The sequence below is a fragment of the Mytilus californianus genome, unplaced genomic scaffold (genome assembly GCF_021869535.1).
Source record: "Mytilus californianus isolate M0D057914Y unplaced genomic scaffold, xbMytCali1.0.p SCAF_1, whole genome shotgun sequence".
Lineage (NCBI taxonomy): Eukaryota > Metazoa > Mollusca > Bivalvia > Mytilida > Mytilidae > Mytilus > Mytilus californianus.
Window position 1 is genome coordinate 105,047,823 of NW_026262581.1, and position 16,794 is coordinate 105,064,616.

The window sequence follows — 16,794 nt, forward strand, 5'->3', positions numbered from 1 at the left end:
GCAAATATCATGTCTATAAAGAAGTATCAAAGATACATTAAACATGTTAAATGGATACAAGTTATTCTGTAATATTGCTATTGAAATAGACCCGTACCATATGTTACTTAGATGATGAGTTCATAAAATCAATCCACTTTTGCAAGAAATACACTTTGGGACAAAAAAAACTATCCAGAATAATAAAAGATAATAAACGTACAGCACTCGGCCTCGTTACAACAATTTTTTTTTAAACTAAATCAGTTCGAACTAGGAATAAAATTGAATATTGTCGATGGGGCAATAGTATGTATTTTTTTGTTTTTTTTTTTTTTGACTGGAAGGATTCTAGTATTTAAAATTTCGATTGTATCAAAAATGTTTTATGATTGTCAGAAATCTGTTTGTCTCTCGTCTCGACTTTTCCTGATCAACAGCAAATCAACCAATCTCTATTGAGACAAGAAAGAAATGCGGATAACTGGTTTCACCCGTCCATCAGAATGATTAAGGGAAAGGAGACATGAATTTGGCTGTTCATGAAATAATTAAAAATTATTGCTGTGAATGGAGTGTAAACTTCAAAGCAAAACACATGTTGGTGTAAAAAATCAACGCCGTTGTCGCCCCAAGACCCCAACAACACCTCTATTTAGGAGTCGAAAACAAGACAAAGTTTTTGTCCCTACATAATGTTTTTAGTTGCACTCAAATTAGTTGGCTTTTTTTTCGTAAACAAATTGATATATTAATTGAACAATTGTCACTGGACTTTACAATTAAATAAACAACTGCATAAATAGTATATACAAAACTTGAAAAAACTAACTAGTTACTATTATAATATGAATAATAATAATACCGTATATGTTCAGTTCATTATATTCATGATACTTACATGATAAATAAATCTGATTTCTAATACATCTGCTTCAGTTTATGGGCAATTGACTAATTTTGTTGCTTGACCAATTAACACATTTTAAAAGAGATTTTAAACCGAAAGAGTTAAAACATACATGTGAGTTATCGTAAGTCGCTGTGACTAATTTTTCCTCGTTTAGTATATTTCTTTAAATACGAAACATAACTCTTTTGAGGCATGCATATTTCAAAAGAAAAATCTATTAATTCAAACTGAAGAAAAATTGTCAATAGCATTCGTGATTGTATATTTATCTAGGTACATGGCAAACTAGTCTCTAGTTTTTAGACGTACTTCTAAACTATGAATGAAATTATTGTAGTTTTATTGTTTTGCATATTGGATGGCACATTCGGTTGTACAAATTGCCCGGAGCACCAGAGTCAAAATGTGAAAAATGACCTATGTCGCAAAAATACAGATGGTCAGTACAACACAAATGGTAAGTACATTTTTACAATTTTCTTTTGTTTTTTTTCATATATAATTAGGTCTATATTTAATTTCATAATTTAATTATAACTATGATTGTTTATGAATCATAAATCTAAAATGGAATCGATTTATGACTTGTTTACTCTTGGTATTTACATATTTTTTGAAGATTTTTTACTTAACTTGGTCCTCTTCGTGCATACTTGCACATAAGGTCATCACCATATTGTTAGAAGCTATTAAATGATCGCTTACATATCTAATCTCAACATGCGTAGATGGCTTTACATGTCAATAAATGTTATTCAAAATTTTCACAATCTAAGGTTTTAAGACATGATGACGTAGTTCCAAGTTCAAACCGGCATGGCTGTCGTGGTTAATCGTATTTATTCGTGTGTATTTTACCGCGAGAGAATTTGCATCTCTTTACCTACCCACACTTTCATTAGATCAATATTAGTTATGCATTATTTAGTGAAGTTGATAATCACTTTAGAGGGAAAAGAAACCCATATAAAGCATTTGCATTGTTTTAATTACTCTTTGAAAACCAATGCCCCAGTTTATGCACGGATTTATGATATTTTAACTGATATACTCTCGTCATAAATGAATGTATCATGGCTTATGATATTTTAGTTGACAGACTACCGTCAAACTTGTTTGTAATCAGATAATCGATGTTGACATAACTAGTCATACTCTAGATTTCGTCGTGTGAAATCTTAAAATGATACAATTCCCATTTTTCTAACTGTTGGGAAATTGAATATTAAGTTTAAAAACTCAATAGACTGAGACACAAAAAAAGTTATATAGGAATAGAGTTTGCGTACATGAAAAGTAACTATTTGTTCGATTGTTTTTTTAATAGAAAAACAATTTAGATAAATAAAGCATTCCCTTTTCTGGAGATAAAACATTTTACAACAAACAATGTTGTTTTAGTTTATACCTATATTTCTATTGGAGATAGACCATGGATTTTCTAACTGTGTAATATCCCCCAATCTAATTAAAGTATAGCGAAATCAGAGAACTATATTTTAATTATATTGTAATATCACCAAGTCTGGACTGCTGGATTTGCTAAGAATTGCTCATAGATTGAGTTCAAACCATGCAAACAATTTAAGCATAGTACTAGAACTACTAAGATAATTTTGATAACGACTATTTTGCAGCAAAAATACCTGGAAAATAGTACAGATACAACACTATTTTCTCGGAAATAATTCGATGAATAAAATATGATCATCCAATGAGAGTGTGGAGATAGAACGGTGTAGTTCTTACAAAAAACTCGTAGAGTGTAGAAAAATAGTATTAATATTAAATATTAAAAAATGCCTCTCCTTTTTTTCTACCTATGAATTTCCTGAAAGGTTAGGAGTCGGACCACTGATTTATGGCTTCAATAGTGACTTCTATGATTCTTAAAGAAGACCCTGAATTTATCGTTTCCTTGAAGTTTGGTTCCAATGAAGTCGTCAAATGATTTGCACGAATCTTTTATTCCAAATGTTCGATGATTTTTAACACATAGAAAATAAGAGAAAAAGGTAGGCACATGTAAACTGCCCCCAAAGTAAGATTGTGTTTACGATAGCAAAAACATAATATTTTTTTATTGAGAAAATAAATAAATCAGAATAAAAAGGGGGTTTACCCCAACCCTGATATACTATTCCCAGTCCATGCATATAAGTGCATGTTCATAGATCTCCGTTGTAGTAGAACTTAGAAATAATGCATCCAAGTATATTTGATTTAGTCGTTTTCCTGTGAATTGTTGTTATGCGTTTTGCCTCCATTGAATAACAGGTAAAGGTAATGGGGTAAATCAGCAATTTAAATTTGATTTCACGCTTTATTTCTCTCAGTTTACGTGCACACGCTATTGTTCTGGAGTCTGTCGTATAGAAATTTGTATTAATGCAGTCACATTCTCCCTAATTTTCTTTGGGACATCTTTAAATATAAATCACGATCTCCAATTCTCTAAACGTCCATTGCATACGCGCGTTTGCAATCCGACACCTCATCCGGGACAATTTCCGCGCGTTTGCAATCCGACACCTCATCCGGGACAATTTCCGCGCCACATGACACTTCTGTTGATATTGAACATTTGCGCATCCGCAAACGGATGGCCGGAAAAATAGAGATTGTAAACTATTCTTCCGGCTAGCCGGAACAATAGACACTCCGTTTTTGGTATAGTATAGGTCACCGTACGGCTTTCAACAATGGACAAAACTCATACCGTATAAACAAACACTCTGTAAAAGTTCCCGGTTTAATATGTTATTGGATTTATGATAATTCAACTGACAAACTACCGTCTTACTTGTTTGTATCTGGATAAATGATATTTCAGCTGACAAATAGCCGTCTACTTGTTTTCGTCTGGATAAATGATATTTCAGCTGACAAACAACCGTCTACTTGTTTGTATCTGGATAAATTATATTTCAGCTGACATACAACCGTCTACTTGTTTGTATCTGGATAAATGATATTTCAGCTGACAAATAGCCGTCTACTTGTTTTCGTCTGGATAAATGATATTTCAGCTGACAAACAACCGTCTACTTGTTTGTATCTGGATAAATTATATTTCAGCTGACATACAACCGTCTACTTGTTTGTATCTGGATAAATGATATTTCAGCTGCCAGACTACCGTCTACTTGTTTGTATCTGGATAAATGATATTTCAGCTGCCAGACTACCGTCTACTTGTTTGTATGTAGATAAATGATATTTTAGCTGACAAACAACCGTCTACTTGTTTGTATCTGGATAAATGATATTTCAGCTGAAATGCTACTGTCTACTTGTTTGTATCTCGATAATAATATTCCAGCATACATACTACTATCTACTTGTATGTATCTGGATAAAGGAAATTTCAGCTGACAAACAACCGTCTACTTGTTTGTATCTAGATAAATGATATTTCAGCTGACAAACAACCGTCTACTTGCTTGTATCTGGATAAATGATATTCCAGCATACATACTACTGTCTACTTGTTTGTATCTGGATAAAGGAAATTTCAACTGACAAACAACCGTCTACCGTTTGTACCTGGATAAAAATTATATTTCAGCTGACATATATACTACCGTCTACTTGTTTGTATCTGGATAAATGATATTTCAATTAACATATATAATACCGTCTACTTTTTTGTTTCTGGATAAATGATATTTCAGCGGACATACTACTGTCTACTTGTTTGTATCTAAATAAATTATATTTTACTTTAGTTGACAAACAACCGTCTGCTTGTTTGTATCTGAATAAATTATATTTCAGTTGACAAACAACCGTCTACTTGTTTGTATCTGGATAAATGACATTTCAGTTGACTTAATTCGGATTACTTCTTTTATAACTGACCAATTGCATTCAAAAAGCATCTGATTATAAGGCTTAGATATTTCAATTGTCATTATTTTATTTTAGCCCAGAGCTGACTTTATTCTTAAGTTTATTTGTATATATTTATTCATTTTGAGTCATCATGAGGTCTTAGCATTGGTTGAGGATATAAATCACGGATAAGTGAGATCAGACTCTTTTTTAAATATATTGAAATAAAAAACATTTCATGAATAAACCTAACGTTTACTCTTTCATAATTTGTTATGCTAAAGTCATTGTGAAATTGATATACCAGTATTTTGAGTATATGCCCACGAGGGTCCATGATTGGTCAATACAAATCTTGAATCTTAAAATAACAGATATCTTTATCCCTAGTACTAGAAAATGTAATTGTGTCAACTATAAGGTTTCAACCCCTCAGTCAAAGATGACCGTAGATAATTTTGGCTGTTTTATATTAGGTCCGATTGGTTTCTGTGTTCTGAGATTTTTAAGGCTTTTCAAACTTTTGGTCTCGATCGCACCTACTCCTACTACCAAACGTGGGTGCATATTTATACATCCCGCTTTGTCACAAAACTGCCCGCTGTTTAGCATGGGGTTTATTGCTGAATGGGAGAATTTCCGCTGATCATATTTCTGTACCCCAGTGAATGTTTATATGTGCAGTGAATCGGAATGCATGAATTAATTTTACATGTTTTAAATAAATGAAATAATGAAGTAAAATAGTTCGATTTTAAACGTGTTACAACTGTCGTGAAATATTTTTTTTATCGTTCTATGACACCAGTAGAAATGTGCATATAACTAACGTATTATTTAGTATTTCAGTGTACAATACTAGAAGTAAAAGAAATGATTCCCGATACAAATAGTATTATGGAAACATCGGACCAGCTTGACGTCATACAACTGTATTATGTTGTTGAAATCACAAAAGTCTACAAGGTAAAGATGTTAAAACTTTAAAGCATTTGTTGCATGTGTTGAAATTTTACAGTCTTATTTTGTTATAAAACGCAAGTAAAATTAAGGATATCTTATGGAACGCCATGACTGTCTTCTGATGTTGATTGTTAAATATGTTCGGTGCTTTATGCATTACGTTCAGTAGTATTTATATTTTGTTCAGTAGTTTTCATATTCTGTTCAGTAGTTTTGACATTTAATTTATGTTCAGTAGTTTTGACATTATGTTCGGTGCTTTGGTTATTATGTTCAGTAGTTTCATTATTATATGCAGTGGTATTTAAATTATGTTCGGTACTTTTGACGTTATAATCAGTGCATTTTTCATTATGTTCAGTACCATCGACATTATGTTCAGTAGATTCAACATTATTTGCAGTACATTATGTATTACCTTGGTTTCTTTATATTCGGTGGATTATTCATTATGTTCAGTAAAAGCATCAGTTTTATACTCGGTTCAATGAACTATATGTTCAGTAGTTGTATCATTATGATGATGCAGTGAAAGTCGGGAAATCAATAACGGAAATTTTCAGAAAAAAACGAACGCGGAGATTTTCGACAGACGTTTTCTTCATGGATACTTTAACGGGATCAGGAATGAAAATGGAAGAAATGGAAGCAGTATTAAATTGGTTTGGTTTACGTTGACACGTTGGCAATTTTCACAAGGAAAAAAAATACTCTTGACTTAATTTGTAAGGTGTCATGATTGATTGATTGTTTGTTGTTTTCTGAACGTACAGTGGCAAATATTCACGCATATTTGTGACGGAGAGAAGAATTTTTAAACAAGAAATAAGAAGCTGCATGCGTTGTCGTTGATACACCATGACCATAGAGAGAAAGACAATCAGCAAAAAATAAAATATAAAAACATATTCTATAGCTTTTGTATTCCTAGTAGCCCACGGTAACCCTTTTTGTTGGTTGGTTGTAGCATATTAATCTCATGCACCGACTTTTAAGAGACCACGAAAAATCTTCTTGCAGATACTCCTATAGTATTCTGCATCCCACCCCGCTAATAGGCGCTTAAATATCAGATATTTATTTGAAATAACCCAAGATAAATGAGGTTGTAGATGAGGTTTACAGAATAGAGAAAGTTGATTCGTAAATATGACCATATCAATGAAAATTCATGGTAAAACGGATTAGCCTCGAACCTGTATCTGGATATTGTCAATCTATTCCTCTTCATTCTGGCTATCTTTGGTGGATTTAGAGACTAAATCCAGAAATATGTTTTTAAACGCTCTGTTCAAGTACAGATATTAAGTTATTGGTTTGGGTAGTTTCTAGTCTCTTATTAAACAATAATAGTCATGTTTTATGCATTACTTTAAAATAATAACCATAACTGTACAGAAATGGTGAAAATTTGCACATAATTAAAGTTTTGCACTTTGTATTTTGATATCCATTACCTGTCTAATAGACAGTCTATGGTAATCATATTTACACTTATAGACCTAGTTAGTTTTTGTGTATACAGCTTGAATTTGGAAGATTAAAAATCTTAATAAATGATTTTAAAATGACAATCATACTGATACTCAATGTTCATTGTTTGTAGCACTTTGTACAATATTTCATTTTATACTCTTGCATACCAGCATAAATTTCAATGTAGCTCTTTGAAGGTATGAAATTTATGACTAGTTGTTTTCTGTTTTTTTTTTTTGCTATTGCAGAGCTTTTTGTTGTCATTTTTGTCTGAACTCTATCACGAACTGTTTTATCATTGTTGTAATAATTTCTGACACAATGCAGGAGAAGAATGTAAGATTATCTTTGTCTGCAATAGTGGACGAAATAGTACGTCAAGATTTGTTAACTCGTGCAAGATCGTGATTTACGAGGAAAATATCGAATGTACATAATTTGCATGGTAACATCAAATAACCAGTTCTGATTACGACCAGTTCAACATTTCATTTCATATCAATGATAAATTCGGTATGCAGAAAAAGTTAAGTTATTCTGTTAATCATTTAATTCTGTAATCCTTTTTTTTTTATACCATTTTCCAAAGTTTTAAACATTTTTTTTAAAGCACTCCTTTATTCTCTATTCTTTATTTTTTGCCCACCTCTTTTTTGGGGGTAGGGGCATTATTCTCTATTCTGTAAACCTCATCCATAACCTCAAATATCTTGGGTTATTTCAAATAAATATCTGATATTTAAAGAAGGAGATTTTTGGTGGTCTCTTAAAAGTCGGTAAGTCGGTGCATGAGATTAATATGCTACAACCAACCATCAAAAAGGGTTACCTTCTAGAAATACAAAAACCATAGAATATGTTTTTATATTATATTTTTTGGCTGTTTGTCTTTTTGTCGTCTCTCTATGGTCATAGTGTATCAACGACAACACATGCAACTTCTTATTTTTTGTTTAAAAATTCTTCTCTCCGTCATAAATATGCGTGAAATATTTGCCACTATACGTTCAGAAAACAACAATAAATCAATCATGACATCTTACAAATTAAGTCAGGAGTATTTTTTTCCTTGTGAAAATTGCCAACGTGGGAACGTAAACCAAACCAATTTAATACTGCTTCCATTTCTTCCATTTTCATTCCATCCCGTAAAAGTGTCCTTGAAGAAAACGTCCGTCAAAAATGTCCGCGTTCGTTTTTTTCCGACAATTTCCGTTATTGATTTCCCAATTTTAACTGCATCATCATAATGATACAACTACTGAACATATAGTTCATTGAACCGAGTATAATACTGATGCTTTTACTGAACATAATGAATAATCCACCGAATATAAAGAAACCGGGACCACTGAAGGTAATACATAATGTGCTGCAAATAATATTGAATCTACTGAACATAATGTCGAAAGTACTGAACATAATGCAAAATGCACTGAATATAACGTCAGAAGTACCGAACATAATTTAAATACCACTGCATATAATAATGAAACTACTGAACATAATAACCAAAGCACCGAACATAATGTCAAAACTACTGAACATAATGTCAAAACTACTGAACAGAATATGAAAACTACTGAACATAATATAAATACTACTGAACGTAATGCATAAAGCACCGAATATATTAAACAATCAACATCAGAAGACAGTCATGGCGTTCCATAATATCTCATGTCTATAGTTATCATCACGTTCAGAATGAATGTTGATATGTTAATGTCAAATAAACAAAAAGCAATATTGATCAACATTTAGTTGTATTTACACCAAAATTTCGTTAAATGAATTTGGAAACCCTGTATTTATCATGCTTTTCAATAACATATGTTCAAATTGCGGACAGACCCCCCCCCCCCCCCCCCCCCCCCCCTCCTAAATTATTGAAAACAATCATTCTGCATTGACAATACTATCTTGATGTAAATTATATACGCCGTCAAGGTGTATCTAATACATACAATTCATTTACTCTGAAGTTGCGTTGGATATCAGTTTTCAGTTATAGTTCTGGTAAGAATTGGACAATCGGGATTAGTAACTACAGCCATCATACTTCATTTTTCCCTCATTCCTAAGGGAAAAACTTATGAGTTTTCCCGTCTATCTTTACAGTAAATATAAAAATAAGGAGATGTGGTATGAGTGCCAATGAAATACTATCCATGCACCAGAGTTCAAATGAAGCGGATATAAGCAATTATATATATAGGTCAATCTAATTAAAATATAGATCTCGGATTTCATTATACTACATTATACTACATACGAAGCTTCGTATGAAGTATAACGTAGTATAACGAAATCCGAGATCTATATTTAAAATATAGATCTCGGATTTCGTTATACTACGTTATACTACATACGAAGAAGCTTCGATCTCGGATTTCGTTATACTACGTTATACTACATACGAAGAAGCTTCGATCTCGGATTTCGTTATACTACGTTATACTACATACGAAGAAGCTTCGTATGTAGTATAACGTAGTATAACGAAATCCGCTTCGTATGTAGTATAACGTAGTATAACGAAATCCGAGATCTATATTTTAATTAGATTGATATATAGGTCACCATACGGCCTTCAACAATGAGAAAAACCCGTACCGTATAAAAGGCATCAACATGTAAAAATGTAAAACAATTCAAACGAGAAAACCAACGTCCTAATTTACAACAATTTTTTTTTGGAAAAAAACAAATATGACAGATATGTATCTACGACAACCATTAGACAGACACTTAAAGAATGTACTGGGATTAAACATGTTTGTGAGTGCTCAATTCTCCCCCTGACCTAAGACGTGTAACAGCACAACATAAGAACAAACTGTAAAAATCAGTAGCAATTGGTTTAATCTCAAAAGATCGGTACGAGACACAACCACAACTATATTATAACAAAAAAACAATACACAAAACACCGATATAAGAGTACTCGCAGTTATTGAAAGCTAGTCCAAAGATTTGAAGATAAATTGATGCAAGTGTGTGTCTTCTTGAGAATGACACTTGCCGATGAATCAACAAGGAGGCATTTTAGTAGACCCGTGCTAGTATACATTTTAATTCTCAATATACAAAAATCAATATTTACGGAAATTCACACTTTAAAAATTCTAGACAGATGTAGATTTTCTTTGTTCAAAAAGTTTACATTTAATCAAGATGGTCGACAGGTAAAAATAAAGGATTTGAAGGTAAGCTTATTTTTTTCATATTCGGCCTAATTCTATTTTTGCAAGTTATTATAGAAAAAAGTAAAAGTATATATGTAATTGATTACAGTTATACAACTGATTATTTTATTATATTAGACCATTGGAGCATTGCAAGAAAATCATCAGATACAACTTAAAACATCTAACGATTGTGTCCCAGACAAACTGGAAGTTGATCGATCCTATCTGTTGGCAGGTATACTTTCAGTTTCTTAATATCATGTAAATTAATTGGTCATTTTTTTTGTGTAGTCTAAACTGAATGCGTGAAACTAGATAAGAACAAATTATTTCAAATTTTACATACAGTTATGTTAAAGTTTGAAAAACTTAAATTGCGCACTAGAATTAAAGAAAATTCAAAACAAATTTGTAATGTAGTGATTTTCATGCTACACGGAAATTATTCCATATATAGTAACTTACCGTGTAAACGGGGATATATAGTGTCCATGAAAAAGTCGGATTGAGCTTTTGTTGTTTTTCGCTTTATACATTTTGATATCGTGAACACCCATACGTACCCATTATATCATCTGAGGGAGCGAAAAAGAAATTGGCAATATTCATTCATTCATGTCTTTATTTCCTCTTAAAATACGGGCCTCCGCTCCATTATTTCCCAGGAATGGACAGTTATTTGGACTTTCTCTATAACATAATTGAGATATAATGAATACATAAAATTAATTAAATATCACACAACCAAAAGAACAAGAGCAAAAAAGATTTTTTACACATCCAGACAAATATACACTTAAGTCACTCGGCATAAAGTCCCTATGAAATATTTAATGATGACATATCATGTATTGCCTAACCTGAAACAACGCCCATATGTTGCTATGCATTGAACAACATGGAAGTGGCAAAGCTTCTCAAACTCCGAATGTTCGGCAATGACATTTAACGGAAAGTAAAATTTGGTAAACAACCTCATCAGCATATTCGCTTAGTTCGCAATACAGCTATAGTGAACAATTCTCAATAATCATATTCCACCACAATACACGCAGCTCTGTAGTATCCTAGATACAAATAAAGGTACAACATGCATGTACATAAACATCATCAAAGTATTTTTTGCATGCGACGCACTTATTTCCTGATGAATTTGGTATTTCGGTTAACAGTTTTGTGATAAAATAAGGAATTTCATATTTCTGCAATCGATCGTGCTTTTTTCCAGAAGTTGGTCATAGAAACTGTCTTGTGAATATTTCTAAAACGCATAAAATTGTCATCTGACGCAATACGGTTTAACCAGTTGAAACTTGAAATATGACACATAGATTTTATCAATTAAAAATTTAATGAAGCTTATCTTGGAATTTTCTGACATATAGTTCACGATGTTAGCCAAAATTTAATGAAATACAAAATAACCGAAAGCTGAAAATATTAATAAGTGATCAAATATCAATATCGAAATTTATTTTTCAACATTTTGTATCAATGTGTGAAAGTGCAAATTTAAGAAACGGATTGTGGGGTTTCCCTCGTGGTTTTGCGTGATACCATTATATATTAAATACAATTATACTACAGCTCATAAGAATTATTGGAGATGTCGTCATTGAATATAGCACACAAGTCAATTCTAGCCTTGCGGACGGTCTTAAAAAAATCCGAATACGCTTATCGTCATCAGATCCGGCCTGAATTTAAACAATCAAAATACTGCATGGATTTGGTGTTTCGAGCACATATTTTGTTTTCCGAGTACCGAGTAAAGTTTTATGACCGAGACGTTAACAACTGTCTTGCCAAATGGTAACTTAGCGGTTAGTTCTATCAGTTTTATTTTTTTATTAAAGAAGGCACACTAATAAGCCAGAGAACTATAGGGATTAACTGACAAAACACCGGGGGGACTGTGAACAAATTAACAGCTTCGTTTATGTACGTATACGGTGGCATTGAAGACAAAAACAATCAAAACAAAAGTTTTTGTGTGACAACGAACACTATAAAAATGACTGCAAGAATTTCTTCCAATAGCTATGTATAACATAATCACCTACGGATCAATGAGAATAGTTATTTCTCGAGTTCTTCGATGCATGTGTAAACAGCGTGACATTCTCTTAAGGTGTAATACCACCATTGATTTTCCCCTATTAGTCTTTGTTAAATTTGCACTTTTCAAAAAATTGTGCAGAATTTATCTTTGTTTCAAATAAAGAAATACTTGGCATGAGTAAAGTTTTATCCTGTCCAGTACTATAGAAAAAAATTCACATAACATTTCATTGCATATAAGAAAATAACCATCACTGGAAGTTAACCAATCAAATTTCCCCCCTTTTTGAACCTGTGTACAAGCTTTAGTAACCATGTAACCTCAAGTTTCCAAAATATTCTATAGAAACCCCAAATAAAGAAATAATGGTGCTTTGAAATACCCAAGATATATGTTTATGACTCAGAAACGTTTTACTGCAATGAAATGTAGGATCAATTACCTACAGCTGTCAAAATCAAGGGAATATTTTTTTTAGACCTATTTTCGTATGCAACCGAATGTGGCGTACTATGATTTGGTGGTATTACACCTTAACACACAACTTGGACTCAATTTCCTCCAAAGGACTAGAGGTGATTGTTTTTGCCAAGAGAACGCCATCCCAGCACAAGTTGTGCTGCATGTCTGACGGAAGAATTCTGGTTATTCCGATAACACATCTACCCTTGAGGAGCAAGTATTCTGATCTTGCCAGTTTTCCTTGACTGTTAACACAGTGTAGATAATATTCTGTATGCTATCTGGAAGTCGCGATTTTCGAAGCGATGATTTCCAACTGGCTAACAGGACGGTTTTGCCTACGGTGACTTTTCTCATCATTTGTTTACTCCTATATCTATAAAGTGTTTTGAACATCTTCAAGGTATGTATAGCCTCATAAATATGACTAACTGTAACAAAAACATGCATAAGAATATAAAATATACGTGTGCATCACACCAACTTGATAGAAAAAAGTGAAATCGATGGACAATTTTGCTCTCGTAGTACAAAGCAAATAAACTTTTAATGCAAATATTTGCATCAGTTTACAGTTTAATATATACTGTTTCAATATTCTTTTCGTATTTAAGTAGAATATTCGTATTTCCCATAAAAAAATATGTTTTCCTTGAGGATCCCAAAATAAATTACTGTACGATCAGTCTAGAACTGACTGTATTCTAGAAGCGATTTCAGGTTTTTTGACTGTATGACCAGTCGTGATTTTGAAAAAGAAACAACGGCAATTTGAAGGTATATACGTGTCTATGTGATATTATGAACTGTCCAGGGAACTATAACGTGTAATTTCTTTCATCAGACAATACAAATATATTTCTGATGATTTTTGTAGACGGGATTTGTATGGGAACATATATTTGGAATCCCTTTTCTCCTGGATTGAACCCCCTCTCCATTTAAAAATGGCTGGAACCCACAATGTATATTAAGTGGTTTATGAGGAGATGCACTTACAAAACCGACGAAACATATTGTACCGGTCCAACGGAAAGACGGACTTCATTATCACTATAAACCACCGCTTTACAAAGTGGTATACAATTGAGTGTCAAAGAGACAGCTCTACATCCAAAACAAAGTGAAGGAACTGTGATCAATTATAGGCTACAGTACGGCCTCGAATGTGTGTAAATACATGCATTTTTATATAACAATTTAAATCTGTGTGTTTGTACAATTTTAAGTATAACGGAGGACATTTCTGAAACTTATATATACAACAAACCTTCCTCTTATTTTAGCAACATTTAAACATCCTTATACTTAATATAGTAAGTCGAGTACACCCCATCAAGCTCAAACATGTTTCATAAGTTTTCAGGATGTGAATTTATTGAAATATATTTGTGTTATTTAGAAAAATGCCACCTTCTAATGTATCGTAAATAACTTTGAAATCACCACTAGAATACAGTGAAATAAAGACTGATCATACAGTTTCAAAATATACAAGCGAGACTGATCGTACAGTGAGAAATTCAAACAAGTGTAATTTTCTTATTTCTGGCTTCAAAGATCTGGTTGAAACTTTTACCACCACTTGAAATATACTTCATTTAGTTAATTACGTCTGGTTTTTACGTTAATTTGTACACTAAGAAGGTAAAAAGATTGTTTTTAGGTTCACCGACTGATTTTCCTTAGTGATGCACTTGCAAATCTCTTGATTAAGGCAAAGATACGAATAATGAATGTGCTGAATTTAATTCTAAACCATTTGAGAATATCGATGTCAGCTGAATTAATCATTAAGCAATGTACAGATGATCAACTTACCGTTTAATTCAGTATATCAATCAAATTTAAAATGTGATCCAAAAAGTTCTCGCTTCGAAAATCGCTACTTCCGGATAGCGTACAGAATAGTATCTACACTGTGGTTAATGCTGTTAAAATAATCAAAAACGTTTTCATATGAAACCGTACCAAAAATATGGGTAATTCAATTTTTCTGTTTATTTATCATTCATTGCTGTTTTATTTTTTAGCAAATACTGATTTAATAATCGGAAGATGTAACATAGCCAAACTGTCTGAAAATACAAGCAAAGATGATGAAGAGTGGCTGGAAGGAAATAAAACTTGTTCCTAATTTCTCTCTCTGGCCAATAGATATATCAACTTTAAAATTCATTGGGGCATTCGGAATATATACAAATTGAAGTTGTATGATCAAATTACACCTTAAATTTTGTTAGACTTTTAAGGGCATACGATACAGTTTTGATCCCACGGTGATTTTTCTTAAAAAATTTGCATACAAGCTATTTTTCACCTGGTCAATTAAAATATGTAATAAAAAATATACCTTCATGTGCTAGATTTAGAGATATATTGGGTCGAAATTTTAGACATTTACCTAAAACTTTAGTTTCTTGAACATTTCTATCCTTTGGATAGACATATTAAACTTTTCTGTTTCAAAAGATAAACACATACAGATTTTGTAAAACGATTTGGAATATCTGCTTTACAAACGTATTCTCTTAATTTGTGTAACAATTCTTTGGAAATAATTCTTTTTTATTAAATTGTCAAGATTATAGAAAAAAAACGGCATTTTTTGCTGTTTCTTTATCTAATTTAAAATAAATTCATCGGTGATTTCTTCATAAAAATTGGAATAAATAATCTTCATACATTATCAAGTCAAAAATCATTTTAAAAAAGAGGAGTCCATGTACTCGTTTTCACGCTAATGATTAAAATCACTCAAAAAATGCATCTTTTCCCGATATGTCGCAGTTTGACAGCTATCGGATATGTTCCTTATGTCGTAACTACAATACTCTTCCCCTGTCACGAATGTGACCTACCGAATTAGACTATTTACCGGATTTGTTATAACATAAGCAACACGACGGGTGCCTCATGTGGAGCAGGATCTGCTTACCCTTCCGGAGCACCTGAGATCACCCCAGCTTTTGGCCGTGGGGTTCGTGTTGCTTAGTCTTTAGTTTTCTATGTTGTGTCATCTGTACTATTATTTGTCTGTTTGTCTTTTTATTTTTGGCCATGGCGTTGTCAGTTTGTTTTCGATCTATGAGCTTGACTGTCCCTCTGGTATCTTTCGTCCCTCTTTTCTTTGACGTCGCGAAAATATCATATTACGTTAGAAACATCATTACCTCCCCTGTAACTGTATCGTATGCCCTTAACTAATGAACCATAATTACATCCAAAAATTGTCACAATGGAATTATTATGTTAGACTAGTACAGATATCTAATTTAGGCATTTACATATAATTACAAAAATGATCATTCAAAATATCATTAAACTATGACAACTGTGTACTTGTTCTTTACAAGGGTATAAAAAAATGATTCCTTGTCTCCATATGTCTCCACTCCAGAGGCAAATGATACACGTTTGTATATTCTGAACATTACCGTCCAATAACAAATGTTTTATACAAGAACATGCATTTTCAAGACGAGAACAAATTAAACAATCAATCAATTACTAAGGTATCCTGAGAGATTTGAAAGCAGTAAAGACTGGAAATTTTGATTAACTGAAAAAAAGACTTTATGTAGGTTATGGGCAGAGATTTTGTCGGAATGGAAAGTAACTGGACACCATATTTTTTTCGTCAGTAAAACATTGGGTCGCTACTTTGAAAGCCATGAATCTATCTTTTATCCATATCAGAAGAATGACCGAGTGCATTTCTACCACACTTATAACCAGACTGACTATAAAAATCTCGGGACCACGATGAAGAGTTGTTATAAGAACTATCAACATGGGGACTCGTATTCAAGATTTTCAATCAAACTAGACATGGTAAAGTTAAATGTGGTCAAATAGTTCACTGAATACTTAAAAAGGGAATCAGAGACAGAGAATTTTTCGGTAAGAATATG

The 16,794-nt window shown here is 32.4% G+C and overlaps 1 protein-coding gene across 1 annotated transcript; it reads left to right on the forward strand.

The window, feature by feature from the left end:
- Window positions 1-1,077: 1,077 nt before the first annotated feature.
- Window positions 1,078-16,219, forward strand: LOC127728845 (uncharacterized). The gene is made up of 4 exons (XM_052236443.1): window positions 1,078-1,349; window positions 5,568-5,692; window positions 10,492-10,591; window positions 14,914-16,219. Exons 1-4 carry the CDS (start codon window positions 1,211-1,213, stop codon window positions 15,015-15,017), a joined length of 468 nt encoding a protein of 155 aa, XP_052092403.1. The 5' UTR covers window positions 1,078-1,210; the 3' UTR covers window positions 15,018-16,219.
- Window positions 16,220-16,794: the final 575 nt, after the last annotated feature.